This window comes from Propithecus coquereli, unplaced genomic scaffold, assembly GCF_000956105.1.
Source record: "Propithecus coquereli isolate 6110/MARCELLA unplaced genomic scaffold, Pcoq_1.0 Scaffold272, whole genome shotgun sequence".
Taxonomy (NCBI): domain Eukaryota; kingdom Metazoa; phylum Chordata; class Mammalia; order Primates; family Indriidae; genus Propithecus; species Propithecus coquereli.
The window spans coordinates 208,513-224,104 of NW_012148308.1; the positions used below are offsets into that span (position 1 = coordinate 208,513).

Here is a 15,592-nt window from a genome sequence, read left to right on the forward strand (position 1 = left end):
CGGGAGGCTGAGGCAGGAGGATCGCTTGAGCCCAGGAGTTTGAGGTTGCTGTGAGCTAGGCTGACGCCACGGCACTCTAGCCCGGGCAACAGAGCAGGACAATGTCTCAAAAAAAAAAAAAATCACCCTGTCCCCCTGAGGACCCCATGAGGGCTGGCGGCGTTACCCTCCACGTTTTACACGGGGAAACCGAGGCTCTGAGAGGCGTGGGGACTTGCCTGAGGACACACACTCAGGACGCTGTTTCCTGCACGCAAACAAGGTGCTGTGCTCTGAGCAGCTGCTGCGGCCGGGTGGCCCCAGCACTCCCCGCCCCCAGGCCCCTCGCAGCCCACACCTTGTTGATGTCGGCCACGCTCTGCACGCGGAACTCCGTCAGCCCCGGCACGTACAGCTGCCCGCTGCCGTCGGGGCACAGCCGGATCTCCAGCTTCTCCTGAGGCTCCTTCCCCAGCAGGTCCCTGGAGGGGCAAGTGGGCGTCACTCCCTCCTCCCACTTCCGGCCCCTGCTTGCACTGCACCCGGCCCATCACACCTTCCAGAAGGCTCCTCTGACTGTCGGGCTAAGGCCACTCTCCTGCAGCTCCTCCCCTCACTCAGCTGAGACCCCGACTGTTGCCCAGAAGTCGTGGGGCTGGTGCTGCGCCCGCCTCCCAGCGCACTGAGCCCCTGTGGGCAGGGCCCGGCCACCACTCTCACCCCTGCCACCTGGTGCAGCCCACAGCCAGGGGAAAAGGAGCGCCTGGGCCTCCTAGGCAGGCTCGGAGAACCCCTGCTGCCCCCAGGGCCCCCTGACCCCCCTGGGCCGAGTCAGGACCGAGGTCAGGACTTGGGGCTAACCCCCTCCGAGCCCCAGACGCCACGCCGCGGGCCCCGCACCTGAGGACCTCGTTGTAGATCTCGGCCGCGCTGACGCTGATGGTGTACTCCCAGTCGGACGCCTTCTCCTGGACCTCGGAGAAGAGCAGCTGCAGCGCCCGCTGGTTGATGCCTGGGTTCTCATGGGTCCCCTGGGGGGCAGGAAGAAGGGTCCCAGTGAACCAGGCCTCTGCCCTCGACTCGGGGTAGGCCGTGCAGATAACTCACGTGGCATCGCCCTGCCAGGACTGCCCTGGGGTGAAGGACCTGGCCCTGCTGGGCCACCGGAAATGAATGACTTTCCTGCCCACCGCCCAGAGGGGGCTCAGTGCCAGGGAGGCTACGAACCAGGCTCTGCGGGTGGCAGAGGGCAGGCACAGGCAGAGGGGAGAGGTGCCCCGGGGCCAGATGGGCTGGCCAGCCTTTCTAGAAGGAAATCTAGAGTCTCCCACCCCAAGCCCTCGCCTAGTCTCTGACGGCACCTCCCACCCCCCACATTCCTGCCGCAGGGGCCTCTGTGCCAGGCCTCCAGTGCGCCACGTGCGCCTCAGGACAGCCCGCGGGCTCTGCCCTGTCTCAGGTGGGCTCCGGCACTGCCTCCCGGGGGGGCTGCCCCCACACTCCCAAACGCCCCGTCCCTCCTGCCCAGTCCCTCGCCCCGGGCCCCGTTTTCCCCCGGCCCCCGACAGGGCACGTACAGATGTGCTTTTGCATTCTGTGCTGTCTCCCACCGCCAGGGTGGCTCCGTGGGGGGCAGGGACTCTGTTCTGGTCTCAGATGTGCCCCGGGGCCTGGCACACCGCAGGCCTCAGCAGTTATGCTTAGAGGACAGATGTTCCTGGTGGTCGCCTCTACTCTAAACAGCCCCAAAACAGAGCTGGGAGCCCAGGAGGTGCTGCGTACACCCCTACCCCCTGGGCCTGCACCCCTAGCCTGCCCCTCCACTCCCAGGACTGAGGGAGAGGCAGGGTCCAGGCGGGGAGAGGGGGCCACCAAGGCAGGCTCTCCAGAGGTGCTAACAGCCCGGACCAGCAGGGCCTGTCCAGCGCTCTCCTCTCACCCAGACACTGGGATACCTGCCCCCCTCCCTGACCTGGGGAATCCCACGGCACGGCACCCCCTTAAGAGCCAGGGAAACGGTAACACCCCCCAGGAGCAGCTTTCCATTGCTCTGCCCACAGTCGAGCTTCCTCCTGGTCCCGCTCCCTGCCACCACGGACCGGGCTGGCCACAAACAGGGAGATGAGGCCCTGCCCTGGCCCCCGGGCTGCAGGTAAGAGCTGGGTTTCCTACGACAGCTATCACGTGGCCAGTCTCTCCTGGGCCAGCCTTCACCCCAGTGTCCCCCAGCCCAGCGCGGAGCAGCCATAAAGCAGGAGGGTGCTCAGGGAACAGGCATGGGCGAAATGAAAGACGTCGTGGTGGCCTGTCCTGGATGCTGGCCCCAGGCTGAGGTCCCTCTGACCACAGAGGCTGTTGCCCAGCATGCGCACGCCTGCCCTAGGCCTGCTGGGACCAACACAGGTGCTCTTGGGCAAAGGCGGCCCCTCTTCAGGCCTGGTGCCTTGGGGCTAACAGATAACTATGGCCTCTCCTTCTGGGTGGCTGTGAGGACCAACTGAGGCAAAACCCCAAGACCAAGGAGGGAGCCCCCATCGATAGCAGCAGGGGGTGGTCTTCACCCTGGGTTCCTGGCCCATCTGGTGGGCACCCACCTCCATCGTGTACGTCTTGCCGGCGCCCGTCTGGCCGTAGGCAAAGATGCAGACGTTGAAGCCATCGATGCAGGAGGTGATCAGGGCTTGGACCTCCTGGAACACCTGGGAGGGAGGGAGGATACAGGTGGGGGCTTCCAGGGCCACCAGGACCAGGGACCCCCCTGCCAGCTGCAAGTCCAGCTGCCTCCCCGACCACGTTCTCCTTCGGCGGCAACACAGCACGTGTGACTGCAGTCACCTGGCTCGCTGCTGAGGATTCGTGACCAACGAGTCACTCGCTCAGCCATCAAGGCAACCTGGCTACCGCAGGCCGAAGGGAAGACTGGACGGTGCCTGCTGCCCCCTCCAGCTGTGCCCGCGCTGGCTCCCGAAGGGCTCAGCAAGGCGAGGGCAGAGGCTGGCACAGGCCTGGCACCTCTCTGGCCCAGGGCTGCCTGCCAGCGGACAGTGGATGGGGCGAGGTGGGAGAGCCAGACGCGGGAACAGGAGGGCACAGGCAAGACAGGCCCCGCGGGCTGCCCGGGCGGCTAAGACGAGCAGATGCTGAAGCACGTGGCTCTTACACCGCTAAGGCCCAGCACTGGGGGCGGGGTGGGGAGGCCCCAGGAAGGCCTATGGGACGGATACAGGAGGGCGCTCCTGGCTGGAGAGGCACACGAGGTCGGGAAGATGGATGGAGCCACGTGGGTGGGAGGGGCCGTGCCTGGATCTCTCCTAAGGGAGGCTTCTGGGCCCTCGTCTTAGCTTCCCACCTTCTTCTCTCCTCCACGGGGGGGACCCTGGTTCCTCGCGTCTCCATCCTGCCCCCCACTCTCAAGCTTCTCTCCCCCTCTCTGCACGGCTCTCCCTCTCCCAGCAGGCGTCCTCCCCCACAGGGCCACACTCACATCCTGCTGCGATGCCCGCGGGGAGAAGACCTTGTCCAGCTCGAAGGATACAGGCTTGCCCTTGTGCAGTAGGTGGATGATGGAGTCATCATCGGGATCGAAGGTCACAGCGTTGGCTGCCTCAGGTCCTTCCCCGTCTTCTTTGGTGATAGGCCGGACACGAGCAATCACCCGGATGTTCCCTGGATTGGTTGGGGATGAAGGGGTGGGCCCGGGCAGGGTCAAGACTAGACAGCCTCCGCTCTGGCATCCACTGATGTCCTGGTGGCCCAGGGGTCCCCTGCCTTTTATGCAAAGTCCCCCAGGGCAAGGTGGCCCACAAAGCTGTTATATCAATCACTCACACTATAGTATGAATTCATTTAGTACGTTTCGTTCCTGAGCAGACCAGTTGAGGGTACAGACTTTGTGCCTTGGGGACAAGCCAGTTGTAGAGCTCAGCACTGTACCCATTCTGGATGAGACACCAAAATGGACACTTTCTCTCTGGACTTCAGTTTCCTCATCTATACAGTGAGGGGCTCGGGCCCCAGTGAGCCAAGGGACTTGTCTCATCAGTCTAAAAGGCACTGCGAGCACCAGGATGGGGCTTGGGAATCAGGTGGGCGAACAGGACCAGACAACGGGTGGGCTGGCACTGTTCCTAACGAGCAGCCGCAGACACATGCCACCCTCTTACTTCCAGCCTTGTGCTCTTGGAATGAAGAGAAAATGCCCCCCACAGCCAACACGGCCCACCTTCCCTCCCTCTTCACCCACCCACTCCAGCAAGCCCCCCAAGCCCCCCACTCCCGTCTTTCCCAGCCCTGATAATGGGGCGGTGTCGGGGTTCTCTGCGTGATTAGCAGCCACTGGCCATTCTCCTCGCAAACACGAGCACCACGAGGCAGTCCGTGGGGCCACGGCCGTATCCTCGGTGTCTGGAACAGCACCTGACACAGAGCAGGCGCTCCCCACAGTGGGAGTGAGCTTGGTGGGGTCTCAAGCTTGACCAGGCCCCAGGTCAAAACAAGTGGCATTGCAGCCAGCCACCACCCAGTGCTCAATACCACACCCCTCGGCCACCCAGGGCCTGGGGAGTAACCTGCCATGGACACTGGGGAGGGGCTTCGGAGCTGGACAGATCAAGTTCAAGTCCAAGGTGGACCATTCACTAGCCATGTGGCTTTGAGCAAATTCCCTGACTTCTCTATGCCTCCACTTCCTTATCTACTGGAACAGGATAATAATAAAAGCTTCTTAATGACAGGGCACAGCTCCAAGGATGACTGCCACGCCAGGTTGAGGACCCCTACGCTGGCCCATCCCACCCAGCAGTCACCTTTTAGCCGCACGAGCTCGTTGTGGCACTTCTTGCGTAGCTGCAGCTCCCGGCGGTACTTGCGCAGCAGCTCCTGGTTGTTGCTGTTGACCTCCTCAATGGCCTGGCCGATCTGGTGGGGGGTGCACGCCGCGGTCAGGGGCCCGGCTCCATCAGCCTTGCTTGCCCAACTGCCCACCCCGGCAGGACACTCACTGCCTCCGGCCCTGGGCTGAGTATCTGACATGTGCCATCAGGTGTCAAACTGTTCCAGTCACCCCTCTGGGTAGGTACTACTACCATCCCCATTTTACAGATGAAGAAACTGAGCCCCAGAGGGGTTAAGCCAATAGGTCGAGCTGCTAATTAGCCAAAGCCAGGACGCAGCCCTCACTCCACAGCACTAGCACTCGACTCCAACGCGATTTGGCTGGACTCAAATTCCAGCTCTACTCCTGAGTGGCTGGGGGACCTGAGACCATTGGCTCAATTTTCTCATCTGTAAAATGGGGATAATACCATCTAACTCATGAATCTGTAAAGAGATGGTAGGTAAAGATCTCCCAGTTACGTTTCATAGGGGGAAAAAAGCAAGATGGCAAAACCACTCGTACAGTATGCTGGGGTGAAAGGGATGCGTATACAGTTGTCGGTCCCTTGTTATCTGTGGAGGATTGGTCCCAAGACCCCTACAGATACCACAATCTGCAGATGCTTGAATGCCTGACATAAAATGGCATAGTATCTGCACATAATCTATGTACATCCTTTGTGCACTTATTTATTTACTTTTGGAGAGGGGGTCTCCCTCTGTTGCCCAGACTGGAGTGCAGTGGTAGGATTATAGCTCACTGCAGCCTTGAACTCCTGGGCTCAAGGGATCCTCCTGCCCCAGCCTCCCAAGTTGCTGGGACCGCAGGCACGAGCCACTGCACCCAGCCTCCATATACTTTAAATCACCCCTGCAGTGATTATTACACCTAATACAATGAAGATGCTATGTAAATAGTTGTTATACTATGTTGGTTTTTTCCTGTTATTTATTGTTTCATTGTTAATTTTTTCAAATATTTTTAACGTGCGGTTTGTTGAATCTGCAGGCGTGGAATCCGTGGGTACAGAGGGCCCACTGTGCACTCGTACACATACACTGACGGCCTGAATCACGCTCAGGACGCCCTGGGGCAGGCGATGCCGGGACAGGCCGCCTTAGGGAGGCGGGCGGGTGGCAGAGGCCTCTCCCGTTCACCTGATGCTCTTGTGCAGGGCCAGACCTTTCGCCACGTCCGTGTATTCCTGAGGTAGTTTCTTTAAAGGAGAACTATTTTCTATTCCCCAAATGTATTAGTCTCTGCAGAGCTGTCATACAAGTGCAAGGAGCCAACGGCTATAAAAGGCTCAACACGTGGGAGGCACTTAAGAGATGCTGGCTATTCTCATACTGTGCAAGCACAGCCTTAAACAATTAAGCCTAACAGATACGTGTTTGAGATGCAAGTAACGGGTTTGTCTAAAGAATCACGGTGAGACAATACCTGCCCCTGCCAGTCTGTTTTCAAACAGGGCCTCTGAGGGCAGCAGCGTGCGGGCGTGTGTTGCCTGGGGGGCGTTGTCTGAGTTTTGCGAGGGAGCCCTGGAGGACCCTGCGTCTGCCGGAAGGTCTAGGCCTCTTCCCGGTGCAACGCCCCACACCCACCCGCTGGCCTGCGGTCAGCCACCTGCTGCCCGGCTCACCTCGGCCTTGACGCTCCTGAGGGCCTCCTGCAGGAGCAGCGGGAAGCTGCGCACCTGCCGCTTGAGCCCATTGTAGTCGTTCGTGAGCGTCCGCAGTGCTGGCTGCAGCGTCAGCAGGTTGGTCCGGACACCTGCGGGGACACGAGGGGTGAGGCAGATGGGGACTGAAGGGCAGTGGTGTGGGGCGGGCAGGGCCCGGTCTGCTGGCTCACCTGCCAGGTTCTCGTGCACGGCCTTCATCTCCACCTGGGCTCTGGCGAAGGCCTCCTCGATGGCCCGGTTCTTATCCTCCTCCAGGGACTGCATCTCCTCCAGCATCTGCCCGTGCGCCCGCTCCAGCTCCGACTCGTACATGGCGATCTGGCAGCCGGGCCAGGAGAAGGCTCAGTGCCGTGGGGCATGGGAGGGAGAGGGGCAAGCGCCACACCGGGAAAGAAGCCCCACCACTCGCCTCACGTGCACATGAACACTCGCGTGCACGCGCCAGGTAAAGGGCTGGAAGGGCCGTGAGCTCTGTGCCGCGACTGCCTCCCTGCATCAGCCCCAGCACCAAAACGGTCCCAGGAGAGCATGGGCGTGCACGTGCTATGACAGTGACAGGAGCAGGGTAGGGCCTACTAAGCACAGTCTGTGGGCTGGGCCCTGGGCGAACAGCCTTTTGGGATCACATTCTTGAGTCCCCACTGTGAAGTGGGTTCTGGAACCAGATCACATGACATATGAGGAAACACAGACCTAGACGAAACTCACCCCTGGTCACAGGGCCGCTGGGGAGAGGAGGGACCGGACCCCAGGCGTGTTGGTTCCCAAATGCTTAACTGCTGTAACATCCAAAGGACCCCTGTTCCCGGCCCACGTGCACCCCGTGCAGCCTGCGCACCTGTGCCCGGAGCTGCATGGTCAGCTGATGCGAGCTCTGCAGCTGCTGCTCCATCTCCTTCAGCACCTGCCTCTGCATGGCCACCTGCTCCTGCAGGTGCTGGTTCCGGGCCTGGGACTCACTGAGGGCCTGCTTGGTCTTGGGCGACTCCACCTCTATTGTCTTGATGACATACTGCAAGGCGAGGGAGGGAAGGGCACGTGGGCACCTTGACCTCACCCCAGGGCCTGAGACACAGTTTCTTCTGGGGGAGGAAAAACTGGAGGAGCCTTAAGGTCCTGGCTTTGCGAAAAGCTGTAGGACCTCCTGGAATCTTCTCATCTGAACGAGAGCCTACTATGGAGCCTGGCCGTGGCCCCAGCCTGGGTACAGAACAGACCAGAAGGGCAAAGACGAGGCAGAACCCAGGGGCTGCACCGCACCTGCGCCTGGCACACGGTGGGCACCTCAGTTGCAGGATACCTGCTCCGTGCCCGGGCCTGGACAGCAGGAAGGGGAAGGGGCAAGACCGAGCACGGAAGTGGAGTGACCGCTGCAGCCACTCGCGCCTGCTCCTTCACCAGGGCGAGCCCCGCTCACAGCCCGCCCTGCCCTGGGCGCCAGGGGCCGGGGGCCGGGGGCCGAGGGCCGAGGGCCGAGGGCCGAGGCGCAGGCCAGGCCCAGGCCGCGGCTCACCTTGACAGGCGGGGACTGGGCCCGCAGGCTGGCGATGGTCTCGTGGCTGTCGCGCAGGCGCCGGCTGAGCCGCTCCTCCTCCTGCGCCTTCTCCGCCAGGCAGTCCTTGAGCCGCAGCTCCACCTCGGCCAGCCGGTCGGTCTTCTGCTGCACCTCCAGGTTCAGCTCGGACAGCATGCCTTTGTTCTCCGCCACCTCCAGCTGCAGCTGGGACAGCTTGTCCCGGAGCTGGGCACTCTCCTGGAGGCGGCCAGGCAGGGTCACATTAGGGCTGGGGTCACTATTAGGGCCTGGGGTCACCATCGGGGGATGGGGTTACCATTTCACTTGAGGTCACCGTCAGGGGATGGGGTCACTGTCGGGGGCCGAGCCCTCCAGGAGCAGGGTGGGGGGGCCGCGGCCGCCTGCTCACCTGGCTGTGCTCGCAGCCCGGGCAAGGGGTGGCTGGCGTCGCCCGCAGGTCCTGCAGCTCCGCCTCGCAGCGCCGCATCTCCTGCCTCAGCCGCTCATTCTCCACCATCAGCAGGTCCTGGTGCTTCTCCAAGTCGGTGCCCCCCTGCGGAGAGCCAGGGCCCAGGGGCTGCATGTGGCAGGGCAGGTGGGGGAGGAAGGGGGCAGGGGAGGAGGGTGCAGGGCAGGGGAGAGAGGAGGAGAGGCAAAGAGAAGGCTAAGGGCGGGAGAGAAAGAAAAAGGGGAACAAAAGGGAAAGTGCCCAGGAGAGAAGCAGAGAAAGACGGTGGAGGGGAGAGAGAAGGGGTACAGCAGGGCCCGCTCCCGCACCCACCCCTCGCTCTATTTTCCTGAGTGTGAAAGTAACAAGAAGTCATGTTTATAACAGAGTCACACTCCCTCCCCTCGGAGTCGCTGGGTGGTGTAAGTACTGGGGTGGCGTTTTTGAGATGGGGGGATGTGCAGGCTGAGAGAGGGGGTCGCACCCTGCACGGGCCGAGCCGGCCCCCGCCCCACCTGAGGACGGCACTGCCGCACTCACCAGCGCCGCCCGGAGTCGGCTCACTTCCTGGGCCTGGCTAAGGAGCTTCTCCTTCAGGTTCTCCACCTGCCGGCACAAGCCAGGCCACGGTGAGCCTGGGTCCTCACCCCCGCCCACCCGGCACCAGGGGTGAGCGACGTGGCTTGCCCCCTCGGCCTTGGGCCTCCCTGTGTTCAAGCACCACGTCACAGCTGGGACTCCCGGTGACAGGAACTGGGCCTGGGCCTGTCAGCCTGCAGCACCCTCTGCCCCCACAGGGCCGGGTCTGGAGAGCAGGTGCAGCCCAGGTAAGCCCAATGCCACCCTGCGGACCCCTCACTGGCACAGGCTCCCTTGGCATATGTAACTTCCCATTCTCCTTCTTTAAAAGGGCCCCCAAACTGTACAAACTCCTATGAACCCCAGACCTGTTCTTGCCCAGCCCCCAGAATTTTCCACCTTGCATGGTTTCCAGCAAGTCAGCCTGTGGAGACCTGTGCCTGCCCTGGCTCCCAACCTGCCTTGCAGGCGAGCCGGCCGGCAGGCTGTCAGAGAGAGAACGGGGTGTGTGCCCCATCGGGAACCGATGGTGACCTGGCTCATCTGGACGCTGGCAGAGGGGAAAACCACCACGGTGCCAGCCCAAGAGGGCAGATCCCAGGAAGGCGGCCCTTCCCTGGAGCGTCCTCCAGCTGCCGTCTCCCCAAAGGCCCAGGCCCTGGTCTCCCATCAGCCTGCCTCCAGGAACCTCTCCTCAGGAAATAACCCAGACAGACAAAGACTTTGTCACTCGTGTCCGGACATCAGAGCATGTGTGGGGTTTCCCTTGCAGAATGTTCTGTGATGACCACACCTCACCTTGGAGAGGCTGCAGCAAGAGTCAGAAAGCACTGTGAAAGCACTGGGTTCTCGAATGTTTATAGCAGCACAATCCACAATTGCAAAGATGTAGAAACAACCCAAGTGTCCATCAATACATGAGTGGATTAATAAAATGTGGTATATGTATACCATGGAGTACTATTCAGCTTTAAGAAACAACGGTGATATAGCACCTCTTGTATACTCCTGGATAGAGCTGGAACGCATTCTACTAAGTGAAGTATCCCAAGAATGGAAAGACAAGCACCACATGTACTCACCATCAAATTGGTATTAACTGATCAACACACAAGTGCACATATAAGAATAACATCTATTGGATGTCGGGCGGGGGGGAGGAGGGGATGGGTATTTGCATACACAAAGAGTGCAATGTGCACCATCCAAGGGATGGGCACACTTGAAACTCAGATTTGTGGGGGGAGTGGGGAGGCAAGGGCAACATACATAACCTAAACATCTGTACCCCCATAATATGCTGAAATAAAAAATAAAAATGTAAATAAATAAAGCACTGGGTTCTAATTACTAAACGACAACTAACTACTACGTGACAATGTCCACTGCCTATGGGGGACAGCCAGGTAAGGCTGGTGAGGGCTGTGCAGGGCTGGACACCCAAGCGTGACCTAAGGAGGCAGCCATACACGCTCCTCTGACCACAGCCGGGCAGGAATGCACATGCAGCATCACCAAACTTCTCATCTTTCAAGAGAGGCCGGACGTTTGAATTTTTGAGGTGTGTGTGTGTGTGTACAATCTCCCTACTTTATGTGGCTGAGATGTCATGAAACAACAGTCTGTGGGCAGCACTAAGCCTCGAAGGTCCCTGCCTCCCGCGGCTGGGAAGAGTGGCCGAACCACAGCAGCCAGGCCCCAGCTTCCCTGAGCGGGCAGGCAGAAGTGGCCAGGGTCCACCCCACCCCTGAAAAAAGGCCAGAGATGCCGGCCTGGCTCCCTCCTGGTGGGGAGGGGTATTCCAAGATGCAAGACCCAGCTAAGGGGCTGGGAGGTCCAACCAGGCCGCCCAAGGCCTCCTAGCAGACAAGCAGGTGACTTCAAAGGCTGGGCCCCAGGAGGTCACCTGTCACTGGCTGCGCCAGCATGTTCCTTCCTAGCAACGTGCTGGGCCACAGGCCGATCAGAGAGGCAAAGCTTGGGCCACTTCTCTGCCCACTAGTAACACCCCTTTCCGTGGCTGCGCACCTGGTGTGGGGAGCGCACGATTCCTCTGGCCACAGAGGGGAGCTGGGGCTGGCCTGCGGCAGGCAGCCCTTCCTTCCGCAGGCCTATGACTGGCGACACCCTGAACCCAGAAGTGGTGTGTGCACATACGTTACACAGACTCTGTGCAGTTGTTACCATCACGTTTACCAAGTCAGCGTGCCACGCGGGAAGGCTCACCAACATACTAAGTCAAAGAAAAATGTGGGGGAAAAAATTGAGTGTACAATACAAAAAAGGGGTCTCTGTGCTGTAGAATTATACTTGACAAATTCCTTGTGTTTTTCAGTAATTTTAAGGCTTGAAGAATATTTATTCCTCTTGCACTCCCCCCGCCCTGAAATACGTGGGCCTACTTCCTCTTGAAGAGGCTGGGGGCCCCCCACCCGCACTCCCCGCCCCCCCAGACAGGCTGCTGCCTCAGCACGGGGCTGGGGCTGGGCGTGCCGACCTCGACCATCTCCAGCGCCGCCGCCGCTGCCAGGTGCTCAGACCGCAACATAGGGAGAGCGGGTTTGCCAGTGCCTGCCGGGGGGTTGGGGCACCCGCCCACCACCCGCCTGCGGCCCAGGCTCCTGCTCCCTTCTTGCATCACAATGGGAACCTGGGTGCTCCTGGGCTCCGTCTGGAATCTCTGAGGGGTAAGGGGCGCCAAGAAGGAAGGAGGTGGCTGCAATGGGGCAGGTCTGGGGGCGTGGGAGAGGCAGGGGGAGTTGAAGACGGGGCTGTCAAAGACCCCTGTGATCAGAAATGTCAGACAGTAAGTCATCTCCGGCTCGTCTCAGGCAGCAAAGCTGGGGGACGTGGCTGAGAGGCAGCACACCAACACGGGTGCCCTGGCCAAGGTGCCACCGCCGCCTGCTCCAGGGTGAGTGGTGACCTTGCCCTGGCAGCCCAGCTCCCTATGGGGCCGGGGGCTGCTTTGGAAGGGCTTGCGGGGAAGACACCAGTTTTTCCCTGGACTTGAAGGCAGAGTGGGCAGAGGTAGGGAAAACAGGCAAGAAGTCTGAGAGAAACGGAGGTACCCGACAGAAGTGACAGGAGATGGGGCCAGGAACAGCAAGAGCCAAGCGTGGCAGGACCAGAGAGCTGCGCCTTCACACGCTCTCCGTAGCCCCGAGCCAGCCATGGCCGCCTGCACCTGTACCTGCAAGCCCAAGCGGGGAGGGTCCCGAGCGAGTGCCAGCATGGGGTCAGCACACAGTAGATGCTCAATAAATACTTGAAGTGACCATCAAGGGGCAGTGTGCACAGTCCTGAGCCAAAGAGCCAGGCCAAGGGAGAAAGCAGGATTCAAGCCAGGGCGCTGAGACGGTCCTGGGACAGCACAGACGGCAACCCGGGGCTGAGGTGGGCCCAGGCCGGGCCTGCGCGACACCCTCCCGGGCCCGGGCTCCTCGGCAGCCAGAGAGACCGAGAAGGAAAGAGGGAGCTGGGCCCGCCCGCCGACCTGACACGACCTGTGTTCACACAGCGCGGGCAGGAGCAAGCTCAGCGGAGGGGGCGGCTGGCCTGCTCCGGTCTGCCTTCCCTCAGCTGTCTGCTTCTTGGGCGGCTCTGACCAATGCGGCCAACCTGCCAATTACCTCCCTACCTCCCACCAAGCCCAGTCGACCATCATCATCCGCCCTGTGAGGACAAGAGGACTCTCTCAATGGCAAGGTGGAAGCCGGGAAGGCCGGAGGGATCCAGAGGCCTCCAGGAAACACAGCCCAGAGGCCACGCTCCGCTTCCCGAAGGCTTGATGCTGGCCCTACGACCACCGACCAGGCCTCTCTGGCCCTGTCCACGCCCTGCTTCCACTGCCAAGCCTTCGCATCCAGGCCCTTCGGCCACGGAGGGGCAGTAATAGCAGCTGACGATTCGCATTCTCAAGCCAGACTGCCTGGGTTCTAATCCAGACATTACCTTACCTGCTAGGTAATGGGTAACCTTGGACAAGCCTCTTAACTTCTCCATGCCTCTCGGTTTCCTCGTCTGTATACTGAGGCTACCTCATCGAGGCTGTCTTGAGGATTAAATGAGATGCTGCATGTGACGTGCTTAGAACAGGACCCAGCACGTTGCTAGAATGAAAGGCCTGGGAAGGCAGGAATTTTTGTCTGTTGTATTCAGTGCTGTGCTCCGGGCACCTAGAACAGTGCCTGACACACAGTAGCTATTCAGTAGGAAGAATGCTGACTGCACGGGGCGCCGGTCGGAGCCAGGTCTGTGGGGGAGGTTGGTAAGCAGAGTGGGAGGCAGCAGGGGGTGGGACAGGGCTGCGCTGCAGACGCTCACAGCCACCCAAAGGCAGGAGCTGCCACTCGACTCCAGGCAGTGGGTGCTACATGGGAATGTCGGCCCAGAGGTGCCACATTTTCCAGTATTTTATGACAAAAAGGAAGTCCACATTTTTATGTGACTTTGATTAAGATTTAAATATTGGCAACTAATTTGATTTAAAAATGAAGCCAACTACAACTAATAAATCCAGCAAAGTTGCAGGATATAAAACCAACACAAAAATCAGCTGCATTTTTGCAACTAGCAATGAACAGTCCAAAAAAGAAATTAAAAAAAAAATCCATTTATAATAGCATCAAAAAAGAATAAAATACTTAAGAATAAATTTAACAGGCCAGGGCGGTGACTCACGCCTGTAATCCTAGCTCTGGGAGGCCGAGGCGGGTGGATTGTTTGAGCTCAGGAGTTCGAAACCAGCCTGAGCAAGAGCAAGACCCCATCTCTACTAAAAATAGAAAGAAATTAGGTGGACAACTAAAAATATATAGAAAAAATTGGCCAGGCATGGTGGCACATGCCTGTAGTCCCAGCTACTCGGGAGGCTGAGGCAGGAGGATCGCTTGAGCCCAGGAGTTTGAGGTTGCTGTGAGCTAGGCTGACACCACGGCACTCTAGCCCAGGTAACGGAGTGAGACTCTGTCTCAAAAAAAAAAAAAAAAAGAGGTTAAAGATTTACACACTGAAAAACTACGAAATATTGCTGAAAGAAATTAAAGTAGACACCACTAAATGGAATGACATCCTGTGTTCACAGATTGGAAGATTTAATATTGTTAAGATGTCAATGGTACCCCAAGCGATCTACAGATTCAATGCAAACATCAAAGACGTTTTCTGAAGGAATAGAAAAATCTATCCTAAAATTCATATGGAATCTCAAGGGACACCAAATAGCCAAACCGATCCTGAAAGAGAAGAACAAAATTGAAAGTCTCACACATCCTGATTTCAAAACTTACTACAAACCTACAGCAATCAAAGCAGTGTGGTAACTGGCATAAAAACAGACATAAAGACCAATGTAATAGAGTAGAAAGCCCAGAAATAAACTCTACCACATATAGTCGAATGGTATTCAACAAGGGTGCCAAGATCATTCAGTGGGGAAAGGACAATCTTTTCACCAAATAGTGCTACGAAAACTGGATATCCACAGGCAAAAGAATGCAGCTGGACCCTTACCTTATACCATATACAAAAATTAACTCAAAACAGATCAAAGACCTAAACATAAGAACTAAAACTGTAAAACTCTTAGAAGAAAATATAGGAGAAAACATCATGGCATTGAATTTGGCAATGATTTTTTGGATATGACACCAAAAGCATGGGCAATAAAAGAAAATATAGACAAGTTGGACTTCATCAAAATTAAAAACTTTTGTACAACAAAGGACACTATCAACAGAGTAAAAAGGCAACCCATGAAAAATATCTGCAAATCATATATCTGATAAGGGGTTAATACCCAGATTATACAAAGAACTCCTAAAATTCAACAAAAACCCCAATTAAAGAATGAGTAAAGAATTCAAATGGAAATTTCTCCAGAGGTATACCAATGGCCAATAAGCACACAAAAGGATACTCAATATAATTAATCATCAGGGAAATGCAAATCAAAACTACAATGAGACACCATTTCATACCAGTTGGGATGGCTACTAGAAAAATGAAAAAAACAAAACAAGTGTTCGTGAGGATGTGGAGAAATTGGAACCCTAGTGCATTACTAGTGGGAATGTAAAAGGGTACAGCTGCTATGCAAAACAGTATCGTGGTTCTTCAAAAAATGAAATATTAGGCCAGGTGCTGTAGCTCACACCTGTAATCCCAGCGCTTTGGGAGGGTGAGGCAGGAGGATTGCTTGAGGCCAGGAGTTCAAGACCAGCCTGGGCAACATAGCGAGACCCCATCTCTACAAAACTAATAAAATTTAAAAATTAGCTGGGCGTGGTGGCCTATGCCTGTACTCCCAGCTACTCAGAAAACAGGAGGATCCCTTGAAACCAGCAGTTCAAGGTTACAGTGAACTATGATCCTGCCACTGTACTCCAGCCTGGGTGACTAGCAAGACTATGTCTCTAAAAAAAAAAATAATAATAAATAAAAGAAAAAAGAAATTCCCCTTCCTTCAAGCCTTTTTTTCTCCTCTTTGCCACTAACAGTGCTCCCTGC

The 15,592-nt window shown here is 57.8% G+C and overlaps 1 protein-coding gene across 1 annotated transcript in view; it reads right to left on the bottom strand.

Annotated features, from left to right (window-relative positions):
- KIFC3 (kinesin family member C3) overlaps positions 1-15,592 on the bottom strand; it is a 37,401-nt gene that overhangs the window by 3,181 nt on the left and 18,628 nt on the right. The window contains exons 6-16 of the mRNA XM_012647838.1: positions 9,044-9,109; positions 8,465-8,608; positions 8,053-8,292; positions 7,378-7,551; positions 6,710-6,857; positions 6,498-6,628; positions 4,785-4,896; positions 3,464-3,645; positions 2,574-2,678; positions 880-1,010; positions 240-461 (exon numbers count right to left, since the gene is read on the bottom strand). Coding sequence (XP_012503292.1) covers positions 240-461; positions 880-1,010; positions 2,574-2,678; positions 3,464-3,645; positions 4,785-4,896; positions 6,498-6,628; positions 6,710-6,857; positions 7,378-7,551; positions 8,053-8,292; positions 8,465-8,608; positions 9,044-9,109 — 1,655 coding nt within the window. The remainder of the gene's footprint in view (positions 1-239; positions 462-879; positions 1,011-2,573; positions 2,679-3,463; positions 3,646-4,784; positions 4,897-6,497; positions 6,629-6,709; positions 6,858-7,377; positions 7,552-8,052; positions 8,293-8,464; positions 8,609-9,043; positions 9,110-15,592) is intronic.